Source organism: Patiria miniata, unplaced genomic scaffold (assembly GCF_015706575.1).
Source record: "Patiria miniata isolate m_02_andy unplaced genomic scaffold, ASM1570657v1 HiC_scaffold_19, whole genome shotgun sequence".
Lineage (NCBI taxonomy): Eukaryota > Metazoa > Echinodermata > Asteroidea > Valvatida > Asterinidae > Patiria > Patiria miniata.
This window is the reverse complement of record NW_024037057.1, coordinates 5,644,982-5,663,769: the sequence shown is the minus strand read 5'-3', so window position 1 is coordinate 5,663,769 and position 18,788 is coordinate 5,644,982. Positions and strand designations below refer to the sequence as shown.

Sequence of the window (18,788 nt, the reverse complement as noted above, 5' to 3'; positions counted from 1 at the left end):
ACATGCACTAAACATGCCTGTAGATTATAGGGTAAATAGCCATATTTCTCCCGACACTTTTTGTTCAGAACTGGAGAAAATTACAAGAGGTGTGGCCAGCAAATAAATGCTCCAAACTTTACTTCAGCATTCTAGGGCACCTTTCAGGGTAGGGTTGGGTTCGCTTGAAATGTTGATTCCTGGTTGGCACAGTATCGCAATTGGCAACAGGACAGAACATTGATCCCTAGTCCCAAACTCTTGACACTTGTTCCTGGTGTCAATCGTCGCCAAACAAACTGCCCAGAAAAAAAAGGAAGCGCTGGGCATGTGCCCAAAAAATTCTTGAAACACAGCTCCCTGCGATTATTTACAGAAGAGATAGGGATCAAAACCAATAGTGCCCACAGGGGGGCTGAACAGGAGCCGAGTTGAAAAGAAAAACTAGGTCAGAAATAATAGGCCTTGGACCTGCCTGTCAAACAGTTCAAGGGGTCTTTGCAAAGTGCACTTTTGAAACATTTTAAATGTTTTGTGCTTTTCCTGACAACTGAGGGCGCTGTTGCTGTGATGTCACTGTAGGAACACGCCCTTCAGATGAGGGTTTTTCTCTTTTCAAATCGTCTACCCCAAGTTCTGCTTATTGAAAACATTTGTGGAGTTTTCTCACTGTCTTCCTGGCATGTATGCTGAAACAATGAACCACTGAAAGCAGCAAAAAAAATAACCACAGCAGAAACCCCCAAAATTCTGGTGACTTTTCGTGCTGAGGCAGATGTGAAACCGATGTTTCTGTCCTTGAATGAGATCACAATTTTTCTGATGAATAAGGACATTTGCATTTGGCATAAAAAATTAAAAAGGCACCAAAATGCCCTTGGCAATATGAAGATTACAAATAAAGTTGAATGGAACACAAAGTTACTTTTCAAGGATTACATTTATTCAAAAAGGTCCATCAGATGGGCACTTTAAGTCTTAAACTTGCCTAGCGCCTGCACCTTTAAAAAGCCTTTATTAAAAAAAAGCCCAAGTTAAAAAAAAATAATTTATCCTCCTGGCTTTTTGAAAAAAATGTAAGAGGCAGCACTCTTTTTTCTCCCCACGATGGGAGCTTTTCCAAGAAAACAGATGGATTCTTCCAATTTCTTGACTCATTTTTTTAATACTTTTGTGTCCAAAAGTATTGGACACTTGCATGGAGCTACAACTTTGCTGGAAACAAACAGACAAAACAAAAGTTGTGAATTTGTGAGGGGGAGGGGTTGTGAAGGAAGTAGGTGGGCAGGAAAAAAAGGAAAGTGGGTGGTGATGAGAAACAGGTTTATTTCTGACTTGACCTTGCAGTTGCAGTAAGAAATTTTATGTCTCTTGCACATGTCAAATGTGTTTATCCTTCATTCATGACCTTACGGCCATAGAAACCCACATACACTACAAATGTACATGTACAGTATGTACTTAAATTAGCCTTCAGAGTTTCAGTCTCCTTCATGGCCAATGTTGCCAATTCCCACTTTGCTAGTAAAACTGCAGTTTCACAAATGACTCATTCATTTCTTGTCCATGTTTTTTTCCACCATACTAAAAATGTTTCTCTCTTTGATTTACGAGATGTTTACATGGTCTGTTTTTACTTTCGGTCCACACAAACTCAGTGAAGTACGGTAAATCATTCAAAAATGCATATAAAAAGTGTGGCTTTGTCCTACAATTCTTAAAAAAAGAAGGAATGAGTTTGTGAACACGTGGGCATGCAAGAAAACACATGAATGTTGACATGTTTAACTAACATTCCTTTTAAAAGCGCCGGGCACAGCTTGCCCAAAAAAGGAGAAAACTCCAGAGAGTTGGATGATTCATGTGGTTAATCCGCGATCATGTCCGATACGTGTGTGTGATGACAGATCTACACAGATCTACCGGTATATGTACACATGTACATGTACATGTAGGCCTACATGTTGAAGTTACAAGCGTACTGGCCTGATGATTAATCCTAAGGCCAAAAAAAAAAAAAATCGGTCTCTGGTCAGACCACAAATCCGGAATTGATGCGGCGACGCGTTTGTTGTTTTGTTTTTTTGGCTTTTTTTTTTCAAGCTTGGATTGTACAGTCAAGGTGGGTACTATTTTTTTTTGCTTTTTTGATGTCCTCATACACAATGGTGTCCTCCATAATTTGCCTTTGTGCCCCCCTTGATTTGCCTTGGTGCAATTTCCCCATTTCTTGGTACAAAAATTTGAGGAGGTGCGGCAATAGAGGGCGCTGTTGTAGCTACCGCGGACAATTTTAAGAAAAAAAAGATTAAAATCGACGCGTGCGCTGACCAGAGACAGACTTTTTTTTTTTGGCCTAACTTAGAAAGCCATGTTCGCATTCGATTTTTTTTTTTTTTCAGGTAAAACTCACCCGGAAAATTGGGTTGTCCACTGTTGGTGCTCCATAATACATTTGCAATTTTTGGGCTCTCGTATTCGTAACTGGTTTCCAACGTGATTAAATAAATACCGCTTTGTGACCTACCGGTACATTGTAAATGTTCTGTACTCCAAATACCGGATACCGGTAGCTACAGAATGGTATGTGTATTGGGTGCACGCCCGCTGCTTCATTTATGGCACGATCAGGCTGATTTTTTTTGCTCTGATTGTTAGTAAACTTGTATCACCAGGAGTTCGTAAACGGAGTATAATTTCTAACAATTATACCAGTAATTTTGCCACATGTACATTGAAAAAAGAAATTGACTGCAGCAGGGTTTGAACCTGCGAACTCCAGATTGCCGTTCCGGTGCTCTGCCAACTGAGCTATCTAATCCAGTCCTACATGCTATGTTGGTGGTTCTCCATTTCGTTCTTTTGTGGTTTAGGTTATATTCGAAAAGTTTTAATTGTGGTTAAAAAATGGAATATTCAACAAATCAACAGTTCCCTTTTCAGTGTCTGAAAAAAGACTATTTTCCCGAAATATTTTTTTTTAAATTGGGGGTGGGGGGAATCATGAGAATATCTAAGTGAAGTTTGTGCACAAACAGGGGGCAAAAAGCCAAGTTTCGGAATTATGAAAATATCCATCTATGGACATCTATGTATATTAAAAGCACTGGGCAAGTAAACCATTGCAGACTGTGATAACCAGTCGAGAGATGTGTACTTTTTTTCCCCGATAATCAATCAAACGAACTTTGCCTTGTTTGTCCAGCATTGAGCTGAACTGACTTCCTGTGACATGTGTGATAACCCATTGCCATAGAAACGTGCACAAAGAATGTTGGTGTTTACAAACGCCCAGATTTTCTCTTTTTTTAAGGGAAGGGGGTCGATCATTTGCCAGATGTTGTGCTCTTGTAACGGGGACAACATGTTAATCAACTTGTGTGACATGTTCATCCACAAAAATAAACCAAGTTGCAAAAATTACCGCACTAGTGATTGCCTTCAAAGTAATACAAAAAAAAGTGTATCGTACATATTTTCTTTTCACATTGTATTTCGCCATATCTTTTACCTGCTAAAACTACTATGTAAATATTGTAGTGAAACTCAACTTATCACAGGTTGAATGGTATGTGAAGTATTCGAAAAACCTGCACTGTGATTTGAAAACATCATTATTGAAATACCGTAATCTCTTTTGTATACAAAATTTACTTTACTTCGCCGTAAATATTAAGGGGGTTAAAAGTAGGGCTGAACAATTATTTGTAAGCTTGGAAGACTTTGGAAGGATTACATTTTCATATCGTTGAATTAAATTTTATTGATTATAACTGTTGAGTTGTTGACCCTAACTCCCTGCTGTCTTTTAATACATGTACGTGGACCAAGTCCATCATACTCCATCAATATTTAGTCAAACTAGGCCTGCAGGACCAAGTCCCCAAAAAATAGTCCCACCGAAATAGGGGGATGGATTTTGATGGAGTTTGGGAGGTTAGGGTTAATAGTTGAGGAGATGGGGCTGAAAGAAAAGGTAAATTTCAAAAAGCCGAAAGACTTCCGGAAAAAAAATCACACTTTATTCAAAATTGCCTGGATGTGTAAACGGAGCTGTCAGTGTCAAGACGTATAGCGTGATAGTAATCTGTTCCTGATCCCTGAATTCTCTGAGGAATTTAGGTCTAAATACGATTAGGAAATGATAAATTACCTACCAATCCGGACATTTACTTTAGAGTTGAATCCCATGTCAGAAAAGTAGACTTACTGCAAGTCCGTTCTTTTCTAGGCATCACTGTGCTTGGCCGAAGCAAGAATGTGAAAGTGAATGCCCATGGTCCGATGAGAAATGCCTGTGATCCAATCAGGATTGCCCATAGTTTGATTATGGCCATGGTCCAATCTGGAATGCCCATGGTCCAATTTGGAATGACCGTGGTCCAATTTGGAATGTCCATGGTCCAATTTGGAATGTCCATGGTCCAATCAGGAATGGCCATGGTCCAGTCAGAAATGGCCATGGTCTGATCAGGGGTGGCCATGGTCCAACCACAAATGCCATTGTCCAATCAGGAATGCCTGTGGTCAAATTTGGAAAGCCCATAGTCCGGAATGGCCATGGTCTGATCAGGAATGCCCATGATCCAATCAGGAATGCTCTTGGTCCAAATATACAAATTCCATGGTCCAATCAGTTGTTACTTGTCCCATCAGGAATGCCCATGGTCCAATCAGGAATGCCCATGGTCCAATCAGGAATGCCCATGGTCCAATCAGGAATGCCCATGGTCCAATCAGGAATGCCCATGGTCCAATCAGGAATGCCCAAAGTAATATCAGAACTCCCATCCAATCAGGACTGCCCAATGTCCAATCAGGAATGTCAGTGGTCCAATCAAGAAAGCCCATGGTCTAACCAGGAATGCCAATGGTCCAACCAGGAATGCCAATGGCCCAACCAGGAATGCCCATAGCCCAACCAGGAATGCCCATGGCCCAAACCAGGAATGCCTAGATTTTAAAATAAATCAATTGTTTTCTTTGTCTCATTACAGAAACAGCCCACTATCACCACGCCCAACAACCGTTGCAAGATTTGCCAGAAGACGGTCTACCCCATGGAAAAGATCACGGCCGACGGCTTCAATTATCACAAGCTGTGCTTCCGCTGTACGGAATGTAATACCCTACTTAGGTAAGCCCAGGGCTCACAGCGAAACCTATCTAAAGGCCCATCTCAGTTCATATCCGGGACGAGTTCTGGACAAGTGGAGGGCAGAATCAGTCACTTTGTCCAGAAGAAGCTTGGCATTTGCTCCAGATTACGTTATTGTGGGGAGATTGCGGGGAAGTTGTTCAGAATCCTACAACTCGTCCCCGCTACAGTGTTCGCAACTTGTCCAGAACTCGTCCCAGATATTAATTGAAACGGCCCCTAAAACCTATAAAACCTATTTGATAGTTATATTATCATGATGCCAAAATAGCGACATAGGCTCAAGTGTTTCAGAATTAGGCAGTTTGCGTGAATTGGTTTTAGGTAGCTTTTTTTTTATAGTAAACTTAAGGTAAGGCCAAAAAAAAAAAATATTCGGTCTCTGGTCAGACCAAAGTTCTGGAATTGACGCGGCCACGCGGCTTTTTTTTTTTTTTTTTTTTTTTTCAAGCTTGGATTGTACAGACAAGGTGGGGTACTATTTTGCTTTTTTGGTGTCCTCATGTACATTGGTGTCCTCCATAATTTGCCTTGGTGCTTTCGATCATTTACCTTGGTGCAATTTCCCATTCCTTGGTGCTCTTTGGTAAAAAAAAATGAGGAGGTGCGCTGTTGGAGCTACCGCGGAACATTTTGGAAAAAAAAAAGATCGACGCGCATGATTAAAATCGACGTGCGCGCTGACCAGAGACCGACTTATTTTTGTTTTTGGCCTAAGCCCTGATTTTGAAGCTCTGGCAGGATTTCTACATGTCACTTGGTGGTTGGTCGATGGATCCGCGGAAACTTAACCAAAATAAGTCCACTAAAGTTTCCCATAAAAGTTCTAGCAAAGTTTAATTTTCTAAAAAAAGCAAACAAAATAAATGAAATACTTAACAAAACTTGTTTGTAACAATTCGGGAACGTGTTTATGAAAAGTTTGTTAACCCTAACTCCCTAGGCCTTTTTGCTAGGATGTAGCCTCAATCCTGCAAAGTCCTCCAATTGGCCCCATGGAAAAATAGCATATAGCCTCAATCCTGCAAATTCCTCCGTTATTTCTTGAATATGGTCCACGGAGGGGTGACCACTGCCTGAATCCTGCAAAATCCTCCGGCTATGACTGTCAATAGGCTGAGGCAGAGGCAATGACATCCTGGAGCAGTATGGAGGTTGTCAAGTATAATCAAGGACTAAATTTATGCACGGCTGAGCATAAACAACACAAGGTCCGGCCCAAGACCTTGACACAGTGCGTACTCCGAAATCAGCAATGCACTTTTACCATGTAACCTCAATCCTGCAAATTCGTCCAATTTGCAAAAAGGTTTTTGGAGGATTCAGGGCGGTTAGGGTTAATGGAGGCAAAATACCAGTAATGTTATAGTCACGTGGTATTTATCAGGAATCAATATAAACCTAGGTATAAATCTAAAGTATGGTGCGCCATATGTGCCATCGGTGTTGCATTTTTTTAAGCTCTCTTGCAGGGATCATTTTGATAGATTTCATGCAAGGCTTTCATGCAAGACGGCCAGAGCTTATTGTGCACTCGCACTTGTTTATTTATATACATTTTTTGACACCGCACATTTTTATCTTTCTTCAATATCAGCCTGGGTAACTTCGCCCAATCCAAGCAGTTTTTGTACTGCAAGCACCACTTCAAGCAACTCTTCAAACTGAAGGGTAACTATGACGACGCCTTCGACGGAAGCTCGCGCTCCTCCCGCAAAGCCGGCGTGGCGGACTCAGGTACCCATAAGTAGAACAAAAAGACCATAATAACAAAAGCGGGACCACTCCTCTGGCCATAGCCATTTGCGAAATACTGGACAAACACAGTGGCTCTGGCGTCACTCGTATGAAAGACGTAGATCAACTTGAAAAAGTTTTATAAATTGTTCACCATATTTTGTTTCATTAAAATATACAAATGCTCATAATATCTTCCCATAACATAAAGTAACCAATAGTGTCATTTCATTATTTACAAAATGACATTAATTAATTATTTTGTTTAATGTAGTAGTCCCATCTAAAGTATTAAAGGTTTCAACTGAGTTAAAGTTTACTAGTTAAGTACAAACATTATTGATAAACAAGTTAAGCTAAACCAGTTTAAATATTGCATTGGCATCTCAACCAGGGTTATAAAGTTTCCTCTCCTTAAAGTAAATATCCTGAAATGAAAAAAAAATTGAAAAAAAAAAAAAATTATGATTTTTGTCAATAATTGCACAGATACACACACGTCTTCAAAGCTTGATTTTCTTGATCAAAATCTTAGCTATGCAGGAACGTATATAAATATGTTTAAAAATTTGTACGGAATCGGTTAAACTTTTATAAACTATGCATACTAAATAGCTAGTTACCATGGTTACAACAGAATTACTTCCAGCATTTGAGCAATCTTCCAAAACAAATTTCAAATTTTGGTTTTAAGTTCGAAGCATTTTTTCCTGTGCGCACTAATTGAAGTTACACTTCTGCAAAAACCCACCAGCATTTTATTTATTATTTATTGTTTCTTTGCAGTATGCAAGCAGCATTCAGTATAAAAGCAGTATTTTTTGTTTTGTTTTTCAGAGTTATATTTTTGTAAGTTTCTTGTTTCCCCCCTGAAATACCTGTCCTCCTGAAAAAAATAATACTTTTATGGGTTTCGGTTTATAGGCATTAGAAAAAAAATATTTAAAACTGAAGGAGTTTCAATTTTTTGTGTATGCTATTTTTTTATTATAGGTCTAATCCTAACCATAGGTATCCTTTTTTTTTAATCTCGACCACTCATCCCCAAAAGATGAAATTTAAATTACAAAAATCAAAATTAATGATCTTATAGACAGATTGCATTTACCGGTAGCTGTCATCTTTGGGGTATGTAAGAATGTGACTTTTACACGTTTAAACAAAAAGAAAAAAATATTCTAAATCTGTTGACAAATTTTCTGAATGAAACCTGAATTGTAAAAAAAAAACGACACTAAGTTCGCGCGAACTGTCTTGAGTTAAACATACATGTATGTACCAGTACCTAGCACAAATAATTAACAATGTTTTCAAACCCATTCAATTGACAAAACCTTAGAAGCACCGCGGTGCCGGTCACATTCGAGGTACACTAGTTCAGTTTTTACTTTTTTTAATGACTGCCCGCTATTTATTATGTCAACCATTGTTGATTTTACCATGTCAATCATGCCAGTCTGTAGACATAATGCAGGCTGCATGCAACTTTTCCTCGGATCCGCTGATCTCCTCGTTTTCTACTTCTCATGAATGCCATTACAAATTGAAAAATGCTGTACAAAGTCATGTGTGGTTTGGAATATCCTCGTTTTTTTTTTCTATTTTCTCAGTTGCACGCCTGATGATTGTCAGGCATCAGCCTTTGTTAAATAGCTAAATGTTTAAAGGGAATGTACATCATTGGCTTTTGCTGTAATTCTCAGAAATGAACTATTTGAGGGGTAACTATGATAGATCAAATATTGTTACGCTGATATGTTTGAAGTTTTTGTTCGAAAATGCTGGAAAAACCAGGAAAAACAAAATGTTCAAGTAGTCTGGTTCCCTGACTCCACTTAAGATAAAATGCATCAATTTATAGATGCCGGAAAATTGTAAGGTAAGGAAACCAATCTAGCTGGTCTGCACCTCTTCATGAACATGGAACCAATAGCAAACAACATTTGGACTGAAAAAAAGGGTAAATTTGGAGCAGTAGTTGCAAAATAGTTAGGTTTTTCCAACGGTGGTCGGCCGACCACCGCTAGAAACGTATACAAAAATACCATTTTCTTGAAAATGACTTCACACCAGGTGCCATAACTTTACAGGATGCTTTTAACTGTCATTTACCAACATCCTAGTAAGGTATTTCGTAAAAACTTGGTAAGTTTATTTTTCGATGTTTGCAAATGTTGTATATTCCCTTTAAACAGAATTTACAATCTCCGCTAAACGTTAACAAATTAAACGAAAAGTCACATCCTTATTATGTTAGTTCATTAACAATGAATGCAAAAGAGGTCTACACATGCATATATCCCTTTTGAACAAAAGCGCACACCTCAAACATGGCCGCCGTGCAAACAGTCTATAAATAACTACATGTACTAATTTATGCAAATATTCAAAATTCCCTCCAGGGCTCAAGTTTAGCTCGTCAGTCAAACAGGCATACCCTGCACAGGTTAATTCAGTCTTCTAGTTTAAACATTTACAAACTAATTGATTAATGTAAAATTTAATCACACCGTATCCACCTAAAATTAATTTTAACGACAAAAAACACTTCCCACCTAATAAGTCATAAAACTTGACAACATGACCACATTATTAAAGAAATTTACTTATGACTACAGTCTAAATCGCACAAGATTGAACAGCAGGCAGGGTTGTTATCAATTTTAGCTGAGAAAAAAAACCAGACGTTTGCATGGTGTTGTAGTTATTAGATTTTTCTCACAAGTCAGTGCCTTTTGTCCCATAAACTAGAGTTGCTGTCAAGTTCTCAAAAGTAAATCACAAGACAAAATGGAAATCGCAAGTCAGGTGACAAGTCAGGTGACAAGTCAGGTGAAAGTCAGGTGACAAGTCAGGTGAAAGTCAGGTGACAAGTCAGGTGACAAGTATCAGAAACCAGAACTGGTACCCGATTGAAAAAAAACATGGGTGTACCCCGGTACCCGTTAAAGAAACCCAACCTCAAAATTCAAATCTCGGAAGTTGCTGTTCAGATTGTTCAGAAAGGTCCATACGATAATACTATACGTGTACATTGGTGCTTCAATACAGCAAGATGCAAGTGTGTACGCTGTGCGGTGAGCTGTATTGGTGTCGACTGCAACTTTTGTGAGCGTCGTAAACGTGAAATTATTCTTTGTTTTACCACGTGGCCCGGTTTTCATTTTGAACATTCCCCACAAATGACATTCAAAAGCTTTTTTGTTCATTGTCGGAGAAGTTACTAAGTAATTTGTAAAGTTGGTTACGGGTACTCGGTTCCATAATCTGGAACCAGTTCCTGACATTAACTGTCGGGTACTTGGTTCCAATGCACAGCCCTAACAACAGGGGATGGACTTGTGATTGACTTGTGATGGACTTGTGATTGACTTGTGATTGACTTGTGATGGACTTGTGATGGACTTGTGATTGACTTGCGATTGACTTGTGATGGACTTGTGATGGACTTGACTCCGACTCTGGTGTAGGCTAGATGAATTTTGGGCGTGTTGCGGGTATAGCAAGTAGTTTAGGTCGACAACGCACGCATGAAAAATTAATACCATGGGAGTCAGGGACACATACCGTACATAGTGTTTTTCTATATTCCTTAGGTCACCTGATAAACGTTCCACAAATCCTAGGTCACATGATATGATTCTAATGTCACATGACAATGTGTAGAGGGCACTATACACATAGGCCTAATCATCTGGAAGTGAGCCGTGTCTGAATTACTTGGCTGCGGCTTCAAATTACACACGAGTCTATGTGAAGCGGCTGCAACCGCTGCCATAGACACACGTGTAATTTCAAAGCCGTATCCAGATAATGTGGACACGGCCTGAGATCCAGTTGGGTTTTGCGAAATCATGGCATTGACTCCAGTTTCGGCTTCAGGCTCCAGAAGTGGCGATTCAAGGGCCTTGAATTGGGAGATGCAGGCTCAATTTGTACATTGAGACATCAGACTTATTTGAGAAATTCTGAAAAAGAAATCTCTGCAAGTCTCTGTTTTATGTTACTTGCAGATGACTCTGATATTACTTGCTGCATACCCTCAAATTTGGTCCACATGTTGTCTTGAACATTCACCTATTTAAAAAATAAAACCACTAATGAACATCACAGCCAACTTGCTGTGTATATAGCGCCCTCTACAGTGCACTAACTCAGGGATTCCGGCTAAGACTTGTGGGCAATGTCAAAGGTCAAAAGTTTTGCTTGCCATTTTTATGTTGCTTTTTTTTTTTATTGGTTGTTGCCCTTCTTTCTCATTTTCTTCGTCCAATCCGACGACACATACATTTGAATTATTAACTAATATTCCATCATCATCAGGGTTCCTTATGGGCCATTGATATTTGATTTTTGCACATGAAAAGCCATTTTCCAAATCTTTTCTGTGTCTGTCATTTTTGTTTTACATGTTGATTTTGTTTTTGTGTTTTCTTTCCATTTTTGTTTTTGTCTCGTTCCGTTAAATCTGTTTCGATTTCAGTTCGCCTGGTTGCTATGTCCTTTCAGATTTTTTTTTTATATTATTATTTGATGAAATATCACTTTAGTTGGTTTTCCTTCTTAGAAAATTGATCGGTAGTGAAAAAGGTAAAGTTCAAAACAAGGCAGGAATTCGTAAGCATTTTTTTCAAGACATGCTTTCGGTTCCTCTTCCTCGTGGAATTTTTGGCTAAGACTGTTTATACTCGCGTTGGCTAGTGTGTCTTCCCACAAAAATGTCAACTTGCCAAACTGACGCGACGTGAGAAAATGCGGCGCTAGGATTGTGAAGGTCGAACGAACCATCAGCCTGTCGGACAGCCGCCATTGGCTGACTGTTAATTACAATGTGATAACACGGTGTCGACCACAGAGATGTGTGATTTTTGCATAACACCCTTCCGTTTATTTTAAGAATTATAATTGAACCAGTCGTATAGAGTGATTTTTTTTTTCTTTTTTTAAATCGAGCGTGGGATGGAGCTTCCAAACCCAGGATAAAAACTCCACCGTAAAATAATTAGCATATATTATGCAAGTGCCTTGATTAGTATGCGTCATTCTATGCAAAGTGGTTTGCTGAATAGATAATGAGGAGTGTCAAAGGTCATTCTGCTGCAGATGAATTATTGCAAACTTGGAAGGAGCAATGAAAATACATGTCTTTTTTAAGTCTTTTTTTTAATCAGTTAGGCACTTTGCACAGTTGACAATTTCGCAGTTGCACAAATTTTCATTTCCTTGTTTCGCATGGCCTAATTCAGAGCCATTTATGTTACGGAAACCTCCTGCGATGGTACTGCCCTAAACGGAAATGTTGTTTTCCTAGTTTGGAAACAGCAAACTGTTATTGTCTTTGTAAAAAAATGTCACTGTAAAATGACACAGCATTTCTCTTTAATACCCAGCACATGCCTGTATGGCCGAGTAAAAAAAAAAAAAGTTTCTCGTCTGGTGTTTTTGAAAAAAAGGAGGAAGCGGGGCTTTTTATTTTTTATTTTTTATTTTTTTCAAGATGACCGCCTTTTCAAAATTTCCTGCAACCGTTGGTGTTCCACTGTTCAAAGACACTTTTAAAGATGAAAGACAAGTTGGATAAGAGAACTGAACATATTTACAGTGTCATTTAGAGTTGTATTGGTATTGGTATTTGTTTTCCGATGAATTTGTAGACTTTTTCGGTGTTTTTCTACTACATTTTTCAAAAATAAAAAATAATAAAAAAATCCAGGCGGCCTCCAAAAAGGAAGCGGGCGGGGACGAGAAACTTGATTTTTTTTTTTTACTTCGCCTATCATGTACATGTACATGTACATGTATATAGTTCACATGCAATTGTGTGAGGATACCCAATAATGACCCTAGGCATTGTGCCAATGTTAGTGAGGACTTTTTTACTGACAGAGGCTTTTGTATTGGGAATAAGTCCAATTTTTTGTTAACCAGAAACTCAGATTTTCATTGAATATGAACAGTTTGTAAATAAAGTTTGGTTTGATGTATTGGGGCTGGGGAGTATGCGCATTCTTTTGCTGCGGTGTGTGTGTGTGTATATAAAGCTGCCTCCATGTTGAAAAGTAGAACTAGACATCGCATCACGAAACTTCATTGTATGATTTCAGAAATAATGTACATTTTCAACAAATGATTCGAAAAACCACAACACTGTTTCGGGCAGATGGAAATTTCTCAAGTTGTGGATCTACTCGCTTAATACCACCTGCCTGAACCGAGTTCGGATCCAAACGGAAGCTGTTTTTATCAGTTTATGTTGTTACTTTTTTTTTCAGCACAATTCATTTGCAAAAATAAAATGGAGAGACAAACACGTACATACTGTCTTTTCCTTCCATCCCCCACCCTCCCCTCCCCCACCCCACCCTCACTATCCCACCCCACTTAAGGTCTGTGTCAGTGTTTATCACAGTATCTGTCTGATTCATATTTTTATCTGAATCTTCAAAAGCTTTTCAAAATATCTAATGTTAGCCTAAATGAAGGCAGGATGCGGTTTTAATGGTTGGCAACTCTCTAGAGTAATAGATTTTGTCTTGGATTGTTTGGCTCTTCAAGGACTCCTTGTTTTTATATACAATGTACATGTACACCTATAGAGGGCGCCATTTTTGCTGAACAAGAATGTGTGAAGGACACCTCCCGTTCTCTATGCAATGTGCTCTGTTTGTGCGATCTACGCGAACCAGCGCACATCATGCCAAGATGGCGCCTAGAACGTTTGAAGGACACTTCACTGGTTCCCGCACACTGTTCACTCTTTGTGTGATCTACATGTACGTAAACCAGCACACGTCATGCCAAGATGGTGACTAGAAAGTTCGAAGGAAGCTTCCCTGGTGCCCGGGCATTTTGTACTGATTGTGTGATCTACATTTGAAGGACACTTCACCGGTTTCCGCACACATGTGCTCTATTTGTGTGATCTTCATCCATGTATACCAGTATACCGGTACAGGATACCAACGTGGCACCTACATAGTTTGAAGGACACTACCTTCCCTGGTTCCCTGGAACACTGTTCATTCTTTGTGTGATCTACTTGTGCGTACATGTACACCAGCACACATCATGCCCAGATGGCGCCTAAAAGTTTGAAGGACACTTCCCTGGTTCCCGCGCACCGTTAACTGTTTGTGTGGTATATATGTATACCAGCATACGTGGGCGCCCAGTGGTCCTTCGATGTTGGCACTTTCTCGTTTTCACCACAGAGGGAGTACTTTAGCACTCGGTCCAATTGAAATGAAGGAAGTTCTTGAATTGATATGTCGTGGGTGTCAAAGTTTCTGTATTACCGTGGTTCAGCACCGTACAAAGAAAAAATAAGACATATGCCATTTGAAACCCTGGCTTCAGCTTCAACACACCAGTCTCAAAGTGTGCTTCTGAGTGCCATGTTGAATGCATAATCGGAAAAGGCTCTGGCTTTGACTTTGTAAAAGAGATAAACATGTACACTTACGTAATAGCCACAGCCCTGTGCTTAACCCTAGCCTAGAGCCGATGCTGAAGCCGATTTTTGGGAAATGGCTTCTTCAGCATAGCACACAGACACTTTAGGTGAACTTGAATTCTGTATTCTTCAAAGTCAAAAACTGACCAATCACAATTGACCACAGTTCCTTTTTCTGCATCTTTCCTAACTCCTCCTCTCTAGGCATGACATCATTACTAATTTGCATACCTTCCCATCATGCTTTGCTTTGCACCAGGTAATTAACTTTTTGTTGCATAATTAACCCTTTTAATTTTTTGGCAAAATTTTGTTTCCCTCGCAGCTGTATTTTGTTAAATCGTAGCTGGTTTAGTTTGTAAGAAAAAAATTGCGGCTTTGTTTTATGACTGCTTATGTATTTGCATGAAGATACAAAATTCGTTGTTTTTTTTTAAAGTCAAAATAATCATAAAACAGTCGATAGTTTAGTCCGACGAGAAATAATAACAAATCAAAAAAAAAATTCTAATTTTTCTGTAACAAATTCCCCAGTTTTGTCACTAACTCAGTGAACGCAGCGTGTGACTAACTGCGCATATAGTACCTGTCAAATAAAAAATATTTGTTGTTTTCATTTTTTTTGTTTTCACTAAGAGCTTTTTTTTAGCTATAATTAAAGAACAACACATTTTTGGAACACATTTTCAGAATGATCGAGAAAATCACACCTCTCCTCTCTAGAAATATAAAAATCATTTACTTTTAGATACTTTCACAAAAATGGATTGCCTGTTAATTAAAGTGGATACAACATAATTGTAGAAATAAAAAAAAAAAGTAAAATCGTTCGAAATTTCTGTGTTAACAAGGGACAATAAAATATAATGTAAGACTATTTTTGTAGCACAGACACAAAAAAAATCAAAATGACAATCTTTGATGGGCTTTTGGCTTTTGTCAATTTAATTTAAAATTTAAAAAATGTTTGTTGAGTTCTAAAATTCTGCGTAATTTAACGCTTTGAGTTCTTTAAGTAAGACGACTGTTAACATGTAGCATTTATTATGCAGATTCTATTAACTGTTTTTTCCTGCATTACATTAATGTACGTGATTTAATCATATCTTTTTAATGTTACTTAACAGTCAGAGCTGCTTGATAACGATACTGATATGAACACTCGTGATTGTGACGTTAAGGAACTGAATTTTCATGAAGCTTGCCTAGAGCAGAAAATAGTTGCTTTTAGAGAAAAACAGGTTCCCACCCATGACTGCATAATATATTGCAGCACGTGACTGGTACCTCGGCTATTTAGACAAAAATAAGCAAGGTATTATTTTCTGCTGAACAACTTCACGAAAATGGGCCCAGTTGTGCTAGACGAGTCAATTTTCCGGCAGCCGATTTCACGAAACAGTGCGTAAGTTTAACGCCATGCGTATGATTTATGGAACAAATTTGTTGCGCAGCAACACACATACGATTGATTTCATTGATTTCAAAAGTGGTTGAATCTCCTCCATCCGCCATTTTGGAGACAAATGTGTCTGACTTTCTTTGGAATCATACGGCAGTTCTAAAAAATTCTGTCGCAGGTAAACTAGCAATTTTATTTACTTCAAAAACAAAGTTGTGAGTTTCTTGCATTAAACGATAAGTTGCCCAATAACAGGCTCCACGACGATCACGATAAGTCAGTAAAGTAGTCAATTTTCAACCGCTACGCCAAAACTTACGCCGCCTAAAACAATTGCGTAAGTTCTTGCGTAGATCATGGATAGTCGTAGGTGCAACTTTTGCAAAACGTGTCATTTTGAAATGTTGAGCAACGTGAAATTGTGCGCAACTTGCGCAATAAATTGTGTGTGCAGGCGCAAGTGGAGTTTGTACATGTTATACTCAACTGCGTAATGTTTCGTGAAACCGGTTGTAGAACAGGCTGTATTTTACTTAGCATAATGCTTATTTTGCTTAAACTTCTGTTAGCAAAGGAATCGAGCTGCTCTGAATGAAAGGTCTTGGTGCTGAATATTATTACTTTGGCATGTTCAGACTGGCTACCAATGCAAAATCAGTCCAACAGAAGGGGGTACATGTATGCACATCCGGGGCAGATTTGGCAGAAGCATGTGACATCCATGCAACCAAAGTCAAAAACAACCCCCTTCCCCTTCCAAAAAAAGTGGTATCTAGAATGCCTGATTTTACACAGATTCATATTTTTGTAGAAACCACTTTCATTATTGGTATGAAAAATTGTGGGCAATGCATGTATAGTTGTCTCAGAAAAAGGAGGTTTATCGTGGAGATACAAATGCACTTGACATTTGCCTCCTGTTTGTTCAAAGCGCGGGTATTGACGAAACCTGCCTTCATTTGTAGCCCATAGATTTCTCTATTTTTTATACCTTATGCTTTGTATGTGTTATAATCTTATAGCTGTGTTTATAAACCTATTGAGTAGACTTTGCTCAAGTCTGAATCTGGTACGCTCCATATTGCACAAACGGCCGGGAAGTGGCTACAGATGGGGTTACTTTCTGGACTGGCGCAGACTCAGACTTGAATCAAGTCTTCGCATTGAGCTAATTATTATTATCAGTGGAGCGTAGACTCTCCGTCATGCAGTAATAAAAATTGCAGCGGGAAGAAAAAACAAGCGCGCAGATTTGATTAAAATCACTGCGCGTGACCGGAGACCGAATTTGATTTGGAGCGAAACGCTTCACTTCATTTTCAAAAGTCCTTCGGGATTTGTTGCTTTTTCAGATGTTGACTGGTCGGACGGAATCCATTCACATGAATCATGTTTCGCATTCAGTCTTCGGAACATGAAATTGATCAAATATGACAAGTGTGCACGTGCTGGAGCATGCAGTGTGGTTTTGAAAAGGCACGCGTGTTGTTGCCCGTGTGCGCAGTGGGCGGGGCTTAATAGAGTACCAAAGTGAATACATCACGCACACAATTATGTGACTGTAAAGGCATTAGTGCACGAATCAGCCCGTGAACCAACACGCGCGCGTACTCTTTCGTTTGCACTACACTTCCCGGTTCAAAATGACGTCACACTTCGGTACTCTATGGACGAGTCCACTATTCAGCTGCGTAAAAGTAATCGGAGAGTTTAAGCTTCGCTCATCAATTAGTTTCATGGTTAAGTACACGCAATGGGACGTATCAAACTTTGTAGTATGTATTAAGTTGTATTAATCTGTAGTGTAGGACGTGTGTGTATAGTTTCTTCAGCACGCTTTACATTTTGTGTATGTTTTTTCAGCATGTCTTATTCACCGAGTGTCTTGCCAGTTTTGATTGGTTCATTGGTTTCCATTGCATAGTGGTCAAATTTAGAATGACACTGTTCACCTGTGGTCCAATATCGGGTATTTCGTGACTGCGGCTTTTACCTGTGGCCATCCTAGGCAGTAGTATCCCTTTCAGAACGGTCGCTTCGCTTCCCTCTATTGCAGACAGTGTAGATAAATTGAGGTGTAGTGGCTGAGGCGTTGTGGTACTAGAAGCACACTCGTCACTCTTTCCAGCATTTCTGCTGATTCCAACAGGATCCAACATTCCATTTTCTGTCAGATTTAGGTGGAATTGTGGGATTTTGTTGGATAGCGTGGAATTTTGTTGGATCTTTTTGTGGGATTTTGTTGGATAGCGTGGGATTTTGTTGGATAGCGAAGGATTTTGTTGGATTGTTTGGGATTTTGTTGGATAGCGTGAGATTGTGTTGGATAGCGTGGGATTGTGTTGGATAGCGTGGGATGTTGTTGGATATCGTTGGATTCCTGCTCCACCAACTATCCCAACTGTTAAAAAGTTGTGGAATTTGCAGGATACAGGGGGGAACATGTAGTACGTTTTGTGTTGATGATGTTGAAACATCTCTTCTTTGACCGTTTCTAAAACATGAACTTCACAAACTGCTCATGTGGCTTTGTAATATCTTGTCACATCTTGTGGGGAGTACAATGTACATTGTATATGGAGCATTTACTTCATATTTTACAGTGTCTTTGTGTGGAAATTCCTGAAGAACTGATCAAGACTGGCAAGGTCCTCATGAAGGCATTATGCCACACTCACTCGCACAAATGTTCATTTTGTTGTCACCATTCTCTCGTTTGCTTTCTTGTCACTTTATTGATTAAAGGAATAAATGTACCATGTTGTCTCAGACGTAACATGTGCCGTTGTCATCTCATTTCATTGCATTCTGTGTAGTTAGAATAGATTGGTGATCGGTTGCCAACCATTAAACATACATTATCCTGTCGTTGACGCCACTTTATTGTCTTGTGATACCATGCATTTGATTTCATTCGTGGTTTCTTACATCTGGGGTTCACCCCTTGCCCAATCCCAACCTCAACCAACCCACCCCATCCCACCCATCCAAGTTCCAACCCTCATCTCCACCACTGACACCCAGTATTTTTTAACCCAACCCCAACCCTACCCCTCACC

The 18,788-nt window shown here is 39.2% G+C and overlaps 1 protein-coding gene across 7 annotated transcripts in view; it reads left to right on the top strand.

Moving 5' to 3' along the window:
- The window catches only part of LOC119725503 (protein-methionine sulfoxide oxidase mical2b-like), a 95,536-nt gene that overhangs the window by 65,164 nt on the left and 11,584 nt on the right, over window positions 1–18,788 (top strand). For all 7 annotated transcript variants that reach the window (XM_038196912.1, XM_038196911.1, XM_038196909.1 and 4 more), the window contains 2 exons: window positions 4,977–5,116; window positions 6,735–6,874. In XM_038196912.1, coding sequence (XP_038052840.1) covers window positions 4,977–5,116; window positions 6,735–6,874 — 280 coding nt within the window. The remainder of the gene's footprint in view (window positions 1–4,976; window positions 5,117–6,734; window positions 6,875–18,788) is intronic.